The sequence below is a fragment of the Myotis daubentonii genome, chromosome 7, assembly GCF_963259705.1.
Source record: "Myotis daubentonii chromosome 7, mMyoDau2.1, whole genome shotgun sequence".
In the NCBI taxonomy this organism is placed as follows: domain Eukaryota; kingdom Metazoa; phylum Chordata; class Mammalia; order Chiroptera; family Vespertilionidae; genus Myotis; species Myotis daubentonii.
This window is the reverse complement of record NC_081846.1, coordinates 21,968,977-21,977,898: the sequence shown is the minus strand read 5'-3', so window position 1 is coordinate 21,977,898 and position 8,922 is coordinate 21,968,977. Positions and strand designations below refer to the sequence as shown.

General features: G+C 56.7%; 2 protein-coding genes across 3 annotated transcripts in view; one reads left to right on the top strand and one right to left on the bottom strand.

The window, feature by feature from the left end:
- PNKD (PNKD metallo-beta-lactamase domain containing) overlaps positions 1-3,497 on the bottom strand; it is a 73,068-nt gene extending 69,571 nt beyond the window's left edge. The window contains exons 1-3 of one of the 2 annotated variants that reach the window (XM_059703139.1): positions 3,359-3,497; positions 2,439-2,607; positions 527-968 (exon numbers count right to left, since the gene is read on the bottom strand). In XM_059703139.1, coding sequence (XP_059559122.1) covers positions 776-968; positions 2,439-2,607; positions 3,359-3,425 — 429 coding nt within the window. In that variant the 5' untranslated portion in view covers positions 3,426-3,497 and the 3' untranslated portion in view covers positions 527-775. Of the gene's footprint in view, positions 1-526; positions 969-2,438; positions 2,608-3,358 lie in introns of those variants that run through there. The other variant, XM_059703137.1, reaches the window with a different exon arrangement.
- A 288-nt stretch (positions 3,498-3,785) lies between these two features.
- Positions 3,786-8,715, top strand: AAMP (angio associated migratory cell protein). Its single transcript, XM_059703135.1, has 11 exons — positions 3,786-3,991; positions 4,422-4,577; positions 5,241-5,360; positions 5,839-5,978; positions 6,231-6,375; positions 6,656-6,739; positions 6,852-6,967; positions 7,120-7,223; positions 7,375-7,465; positions 7,625-7,779; positions 8,235-8,715. Exons 1-11 carry the CDS (start codon positions 3,871-3,873, stop codon positions 8,308-8,310), a joined length of 1,308 nt encoding a protein of 435 aa, XP_059559118.1. The 5' UTR covers positions 3,786-3,870; the 3' UTR covers positions 8,311-8,715.
- Positions 8,716-8,922: the final 207 nt, after the last annotated feature.

Below are 8,922 nucleotides of genomic sequence, written 5' to 3'. Positions count from 1 at the left end.
GGGTCTGGCAGGGACCACTCAGAGAACATGACCTTTCTTACATCATGGACCCTTTACAAAAGCTCATGAGAGCTATGAACTCTCCTCCCCACAAAGTTGTATGTGTACACACAATTTCACAGTTGGGTTGGGGTGGGGGGTGGACTGCAGATTCAGGTTTAGGACCCCTGCCTTAGAAATCACTAGTTCAAAACCTCTTAAAGTAGCCCAGGTCCAGGGGGGTTGAGTCATTTGGACTCAGCCACAAGGAGTACTGCTTTCTTTCTTTCACACCCTCAATGCCCTCTTTGATTGTTTTTTATTTCTTTATTTATTTGTTCAAAGCTGAGAAAGACCCCACCCTCCTGGCCAGCAGCTCTGAGGACTTGGTCTCCAGGGCCTGCATCTAGACTTGTTGCTTAAGTCTCTGTGGTTTCCCCAACCATTAATCGGGGAACACTGAATGCTTCAATGAGACAGCTCACATGAGTAACCGACCCCGCCCTCTGCCCCTCCCATCCCAAGGGACTCAAAAATCCAGTCCTGGTTCCTTTCCACTCACACACTCAATAACTTTATTTGCCTTTGGCTGGTTTCTCAGGGAGGGGAGGGAGAGCGGAGGAGGGGATGGAGGGGGAGGGGAGGGGGGGGGAGGGAAATGAGGGCTGGCAGCAGCCTGGGCTTCATGCGCCCTCTGGTGGACCTTAGAGGCAAGGACTAGAATTGCAGCCAAACCCAAAGGATTTCGTGGTCTCGAGGCCAGTCAATACAGTCTAGGGGAGGGCTGCAGTGTTCCTCAGGTCTGCACCCCAGACCCAGCTTCAGGAGACTGGACATGTTGGGAGGAGGCCCTGAATCTCTGGCTCTCATACTCGCCCGTGTTGGATGCCCGCATGTTCTGCCGAGCCTTCATCTGCTTCAAAGGATTCTTGTCCACTTCCCGCTTGGTGAGGATGAAGAGGAGGATACCACAGGGGAAGCCGATGGCCCTAGGGGTGGGGAGATGTGCACGGGGTGTGGGGAGGGCCACGCCTGAGTTAGAGGGGCTGGGAGGAATCTCATTCCAGCTTCATTGATCTCATGAACACTGCAATACCTCGTATCTATTTAGCCTCCTCGTTGGCTGCTGGAGGGCCCTACACAAATCAGCTCCTGCTGCTACTCTGCTTAAAGTCTCGTAACAGCTCTCCATCACTTCCCTGCCAAGTCCAAACACCCAGGCATGGCACAAAAGGCCCAGTGTAAGTGGGTCTCTGCCCACCTCTACATTCCTTTCTCCTGTAGCCTGACACCTCTCAACATGAGCCGTGCAAGCCTACTATACAGTCTATGCATGATTCCCCAGATGGCCCATCCTCTTTCCCTTTTCAATTCTTGGCAAAGTTTCTCTCTGCCTGAACTGCCCAACATCCTCTCCCAGAGTACCCTTCTTAATCTGAGTAATTGCTACTTGGTGTGGGGAGAAAGGGCATGGAGTCAAAACACCTGGTAAGAATCCCAGCTCTGAGCCTCAGTTCTCTCATCTGTGAAATGGGGATGTAATATTTATCAAAGACTAAAACCTTATACTGTAAAGTCCTGGAACACCTAAGGCGCTGGGAAAAAAAAAAAAAAAAGTAATTTCCCACCCTGATGGGTGTGGCTCAAGTTTGTTGGGTGTCATCCCATGCACCAAAAGGTTGCTGGTTCAATTCCCCACACATTGATATTTCTCTCTCCCTCAAAACAATCCTTTTTGGGGGCCTTATGTTTATTGACTTTAACTTATTTTTTTGGTTAATCCTCACCCAAGGATATTTTTCCATTGAATTTTAGGGAGAGTGGAAGGGAGGGGGAGAGACAGACAGAAGCATCGATGTGAGAGAGGTGTATCAACTGGTTGCCTCCCACACTGGGGCTGGGGTGCTGGGGATCGAGTCTGCAACCGAGGTATGTGCCCTTGACCAGAACTGAACCGGGGACCCTTCAGTCCGGGGGTGGACACTTTATGCATGGAGCCAAACCAGCTAGGGCTCAAAAAATCTTAAACATTTTTTTAGAAATTCTGCTAAGATCAGATCCCCTGGAAAAAAATTGGTAATTTACTCCTCCTTTTCCTTTAATATTGATCAACGATATGTATTTAGGTCAGAGTCAAATCTGAATAATGATGTGTTGAACACCTTCGAGCTAAAAACCCCAACTAGGTCTCACCCCAAGTTCCCCAAAACAGATGAGGCCAGGGACCCAAATTCATATCAGATTAGCTCAGCGTTCTCCACAGAAAACCCACTCTCTCTCCCATTTCACGTACCTTCCCCCCCTCCCCTGCCCCATTCCTCTGAGATTCCAGTCCTCGCGGCCAGCAATTCTGTCCCCCAGCCCCGGATTCGCTTACCACCTGAAACGTGGAGAAGTTTCTGGTTCCGCCCTCCCCCGGTGCCACTCGCTGTGGGGGCAAAGGGCTCGTTAAAACTCACCAGGCTACTCCCACAGCCTTCATGGGGTTCTTGGCCTTCCTTCGGGGCATGTATTCCAGCTCGGGAGGGAGCGGCTCGGGCTCTTCCCTGCCCTCCGGGGAACTGTGGCTCTGCAGCGCCCGGGTCCTGCTCTGGGCAGCTTTGTTAGCGGCGGCTCCTGCGAGAATCCCTGTTGGGCAGAGGATGTGAAGGTCAGGAGGGGCAGGTGGACGCCTGGGAAGGAGAGGCTGCGATCTGAGGAAGAGAAGTGACTGCAGTGTGGTGTCACAAGTGCCAGGGGGAATCCGACGGGAAATGGGAACGTCGCCACGGAGGGGACACCTTTGGGAAGCCACCTCCACGTCACTGTGGGCGCTTCGCCCTGGTGCCGGGAGAGCGAGCCCCGCTCCTTGGGAGACGGGCGGGAAGGACCGCAGTGGGACTCACAGGAGCCGTGGGGAGAACTCCGCGGGAATGTTTTCAAACCGCAGAAACGGTAGCACGGAAAGGGAGCTTAGAGGTGGTCTACTCCGTCCCCCCCGATTCATAGAAGAGGAAACGGAAGCCCAGAGAGAGACGGACGACTCGCCCAAGGTCACACGGCTAATTATCCGGGGCTAGAACCCGAGCCTCCAGCAGCTCAGGACTCGCCTCTGCACTGCGGTGAGTGTCCCACACCTGGAGCGCGGGAGCCTAGAAGGCTTCCTTGGGACGCCCTCTCGCAGCGAGGACACGGGGGCGTGTGTAAGCCGACGGCAGAGGGGCGGACTGGGTGACCTCGAGAGACCACCTTAGAGCCCCTCAACTCTTTCACCCCGCAGAGGGGTGCGAGCAGGAATCGACAGCCCTGACCTCCTGCTATAGCCGGGCTGGATGTAAAAGGAAAAAAAAGGGAGGGGGATCCCCTGCAACCCTGCCCTCCCCGGGGTCCCTCTCCTTACCCCGGAGGACGCGGGCATTCCTCGCCCCCCGGCCCTTCAGCGCCGTAGCAGCCACCACCGCCGCCATGTTCAGATCCCACCCCCCTACACCGCGGTCCCCGCCGGGAATTGTAGTTTGCGTAAGGGGCCTCCCCCGCTCCTTCCGTCCCGCCTACAGACCAGAAACTACATCTCCCCAAAGCCCTCGGAGCGGACCGGCCGAACTACTCCTCCCAGGAGACCCGGAGGCGCGCACGCTCGCTTGTTTCCCTTCTGCCAGGGGCGGAGTCAGGTCGGGCGGAGTTTGGGTTCCCTCTGCCACGCCCCGTCCCTTTCCCAACCCTGCTCTATGATTGGTGGTTAGGCTATCAGCCCTTTCTCTGATTGGCCAAACGGCTGTCGCTCTCCCTTTCCGGAGAGTTGCTTACGCCTATTTCCTCCCGGGGAGGAGGGGCCCGAGTTCCGCGTCGTCGCGCAGCGCTGACTCTGGGAGGCGTTTGGGCCCAGAGAAGTGGATCGGCTGCTTTCGCCGCATGGAATCCGAATCGGAAAGCGGGGCTGCCGCTGACACCCCCCCACTGGAGACCCTAAGCTTCCATGGTGATGAAGAGATTATCGAGGTGGTAGAACTGGATCCCGGTCCGCCGGACCCGGGTGAGAATGGCCGGTCCCGGCCGTAGGGCAGGAGGCGCTCACCCCTGGCCTATGACCCCAGCTTCCCCCCCCCCGCCCCTCCACACCCTACCGGTCATTCCTACCGACTTTCTGCGCCCTTCTCCCTCCTCCCACCCCCACCCTTAGTGCTCGGGCCTGGCCGGGTGGGGGTTCCCCTGACGCCTCCTCCGGCCCTTCCCCTCGCACACCCCCTTCCCGTCATCCCCTCGGTCCTCCTCTCCAGTCCCTGGCCAACGCCAGGTACGCAGCCGGCTCCTGCCCTCGTCCCACACACCTTCTCGCCCTCGCTTCATCCCATTCGTCTGCCCTCACTCTCTTGCCACATGATGCACCCCAGCACTGCCCACACTTGTCACCATCCCTCTTCCCGCCTGCTGAACCCCCTTTTTTGACCCTCTGACCAATGCAGATGATCTAGCCCAGGAGATGGAAGATGTGGACTTTGAGGAAGAGGAGGAAGAGGAAGAGGGCAACGAGGAGGGCTGGGTTCTGGAACCCCAGGAAGGGGTGGTGGGCAGCATGGAGGGCCCAGACGACAGCGAGGTCACCTTTGCACTGCACTCAGGTAGGTCTCTGCGGAGATCCGTCCTACACTCGGGCCGGGCGGGCATCTGAGCATCGCATCCTGAGGGAACCGCTGGCCCCGGTCTGGAGGAACTCGCGGGCAGGGGGCCCTGTGGGGGCATGGTGGGGAGCCTGGCCCCTGGAGTCAGCCGAGAAACCTGTGTTCAAATCTTACCTCGGCTCCTTACCAGTTTACCATCTGTATTAATCTCCCTGGGTCTTAGTTTTCTGTTAAAACGTTACTTTGGTGTAAGTTACACTGAGCATGTTTTATGTAACCCTCCAATGTGAGCTCTTAATGAGGAGCCAGTAGCACGATGTTCTCCTCCCTCTGTACCCAGCCTGGTGGCATCCCATGTGGAGAGCTGTAAGCCCTGCACTACACTTTCCTGTTGTCCATGGCATCCGTGTGGGGTGGTGAAGGGTGCAGCATCCTAAGGGGGCATCTGCTCTGGAGAAGGATTTGGAGCGTGGCGAGCTCGGGGAGGGGTTTCTCCAACCATCTGATGCTTGAAGCTTAGAAGGAACTTGGATGCATCCTTCTTTTCCAGGAGGAAAGACCTGCTTCTTTGGGTGGAAGGGGGTGGGCTTCCTGCCGGTCCCGAAGGACAGAACCCTAGGTGGGAGCCCCCTCCCCTTACTTGTGAAATATCTCTTGGGACAGCATCTGTGTTTTGTGTGAGCCTGGACCCCAAGACCAACGCGTTGGCGGTGACGGGGGGTGAAGATGACAAAGCCTTCGTGTGGAGGCTCAGCGATGGGGAGCTGCTCTTTGAGTGTGCAGGTGAGGGGGCCCCGCTGAGGTCGTGTCCCTTTGGAAGTCCTCCGGGACTAGCCTGCAGAAGTTGTGCATCTCACAGCCATTTATTGACTCTGAAGAGGAATAGCATAGTCTGCTGTGGATATAGGGGAGGGAGGCACTAATTGGGCAAGGGAGTCTGGGAAAGGCTTGAGAGGAGGAGACACATGCTGACGTAGGGGTATTTGGGAAGAGGGAAGGATGTGGGTATTCTAGGCAGAGGTGCAGAATGGACAAAAGGGTAAGACCTAGGCCTAGGCTGCGTGTGGTTGAGTGGAGGGCCAGCATTGTCTTCCGTGGGGAGACCTGGGTGTGTTGATTCCTGCAACTACAATGAATTCGGTCACCTATTCTGCTGGGCTCCACTCTTGTTTTCTCTCAGCTGGTCCTTTCAGAGGCCAGATACCTGGGTCATGTGCCCCAGCACTAGGTGCCCTGATGTTCTCTTTGTTTTTTTTTGAAGGCCATAAGGACTCTGTGACTTGTGCTGGTTTCAGCCATGACTCCACCCTAGTGGCCACAGGGGACATGAGTGGCCTCTTGAAAGTGTGGCAGGTGGACACCAAGGAGGAGGTCTGGTCCTTTGAAGCAGGAGACCTGGAGGTGATTAGGGTGGATTCAATTCAGGGGCCTTGGTTGGTAGTGGGTGAGAGCTTGGAGCTTCGCCTCCACCTTCACTAGATCAAGCCATCTCTAAGCCAGTGCACTCTCAAGGTACAGCAAGAATATCTGTGCCTGTTACCTAGACTGTCCCCCCTGACTCAGAAGCAGGGGCAGCTTGGTGGGGCTCAGAAGACAGGTTCTTAGGTGGGATGGGGTGATGGGCCTCCCTGCTGACTCTTTCTCCCTGTCCAGTGGATGGAGTGGCACCCTCGGGCACCTATCCTACTGGCGGGCACTGCTGATGGCAACACCTGGATGTGGAAGGTCCCCAGTGGTGACTGCAAGACCTTCCAGGGTCCCAACTGCCCAGCCACCTGTGGCCGAGTCCTCCCTGATGGTGAGATAAGCTCCCCTGAGTGTCCTTTCTTGAGTGCAGAGAGGTTGGGCACAAGGCTCAGAGTGCGGGCTCAGCAGCACTGACCTCATAGGCCCCAGAGCCGTCAGCTCCCTCTTTTCCACCCTGAACTGAGTCTCCTCTGCTGGGTCCTGGGTGTGTTTGTCCCCTCCCTTTCTTGTCTCCCTCTCTTGGCTCCCACCCATACCCACAATTCCCTTGTTGGGTATGTCTGAGTGTGTGGTCTGTCCTTCTGTCTTCATCTGTACTTTTGGCCCTTTAGGGAAGAGAGCTGTGGTCGGCTATGAAGATGGCACCATCAGGATTTGGGACCTGAAGCAGGGAAACCCTATCCACGTACTAAAAGGTATCAGAGTTGGGGGAAGTGTTACCCTCGGCCTTTGTGGGGCGGGTGGTTCAGACCTGGGACAGGACTCGGGACAGGGTGAAGTCTAACTTATCCCTTTGCTCCATCCTAGGGACTGAGGGTCACCAGGGCCCTCTGACCTGTGTTGCCACCAACCAGGATGGCAGCCTGATCCTAACTGGCTCTGTGGATTGCCAGGCCAAGCTGGTCAGTGCCACCACCGGCAAGGTGAGTGGGACCTGAAGCCTTGCTGTGGAGCCTTCCGCTCTTCCCCCCTCCCTTTCTTATCCTTCACTCAACCTCCCTGCCTCTCCACCTTCCTTCTCTATTAGAGGACCATGTTTCTAGGACCTTCTCTGATGCTTTCCTCTGGCTCATAGGTGGTGGGTGTTTTCAGGCCTGAGTCTGTGGCCTCCCAGCCCAACCTGGGAGAAGGGGAGGAGAGCGAGTCCAACTCAGTGGAATCCTTGGGCTTCTGCAGTGTGTGAGTGTGAGCTAAGGCTTAGGCCTGGAGGCCGCCTGGAGATGAGAGGGACTGCGCTTGGGGAGGGGCCTGGGCGGGGAGACCAGGAAGGGACGAAGGGCATGTGGGCCCAGCTCCCTCTGTGAGCTTTGTGGTGCTCCCCTCTACCCAGGATGCCTCTGGCAGCTGTTGGCTACCTGGATGGGACCTTGGCCATCTATGACCTGTCTACGCAGACCCTCAGGCACCAATGTCAGCACCAGGTACAGGCACCCGTGGGGAGGCCCAGGCCACTGTCAGCATCCACCCCAGACCTGGCTCCTGCTTGGTCCTGTCTATGGTCCACGTTCCCACCCTCCCTCCCTGAGGTGCCTCCTAGCTCTCCTCCTCTCACCTCTACCTTGCCTCTTGTACCCGTGCAGTCGGGCATCGTGCAGCTGCTGTGGGAGGCGGGCACCGCCGTGGTTTACACTTGTAGCCTGGATGGCATCGTGCGCCTCTGGGATGCCCGGACTGGCCGCCTGCTGACTGACTACCGGGGCCACACGGCTGAGATCCTGGACTTTGCCCTCAGCAAGTAAGTGAAATGGGCAAGGGCTGGAGTCTCTGTATTTGGAAGGCGGGGAGTAGCATGTGGAGGGCCACACGGAAATGGGGGTGTGGGGGGGCTTCCTGAGAGAAGCTGGGACCCAAGGACTGGTTGTGGCTTTGGAGGCAGGAGTGCTGGGAAGCCTGAGAGAGTTGCCCTTCTGGTTGACAGTGACTTGCTGGGTCTCATGTCAGTCCCGGGGCTGAGGGGCTGGGACTGCTTCCCCCATATTGTGGTTCCTCTCATTCCCTCGCTGACTGCTGGCTTCACATGTGTTCATTCGACATGGGTGTGTCAGCCTGGTGCTGGGCACCTAGGGCATAGAATTGATGTGCTCCAGAGGGCCACTGGGGGTGGGGGTGGGGGGTTGGGGGGCCCTGGGTCATGGGCTTGGGCCAGCCCCAAGGCTCCCATCCCTTCGAGCCTATTCTTTCTGTCCACAGAGATGCCTCCCTGGTGGTGACCACATCAGGAGACCACAAAGCAAAAGTATTTTGTGTCCAGAGACCTGACCGCTAGTGGCTGCAGCCTCTGCTTTGGGTCTGGTGTTGAGGTGAAGGGAGACCCCTCACCAGCAGAGGCAGGAGGGTATGAAGGAAGAGGATGGGAGGGGCCTCGGACTACTTTCCAACCCCTTCACACTGACTTGCCCCTCTGTCCCTTTCTTCTCATAAGAGACCCACCCCTCACCCCTCAGGCCCCTCCTCCTCCCCCAGACCTGGGGGATCTCTCAGAGGGAGGTTCAGACCTCTTTCTCTTTCACTTTCATTTGTGGGTGTGAGTTATGGGGTGCCTATTTGTATGTGGGGAGTAGGTGTTTGAGATGCCTGTTCTTTCCCTTCCCAAGTCTCTGGGGGTGGAAAGGAGGAAGAGAGAGATTAGTTACAGATTTTAAAAATGTAAATAAAATATACTTCCCAGAGACTATGTCTGTGGATTTTGTGGTGGCTGGACCTGAGGAAGAACTGGTGAGGGGCATATCAGGGCGAGGCCCCCACATGTGCTGGACTTCCAGCACTCAGCCCGCCCTCCCTGCGGGTGGTGCAGCCTCACCTACAATTGCTGCTCTATCCAGAGTTGGAATCTCCCTTGATTCCCTTATTTTAGGTTCTTTCCACAGCTGTTCTACCT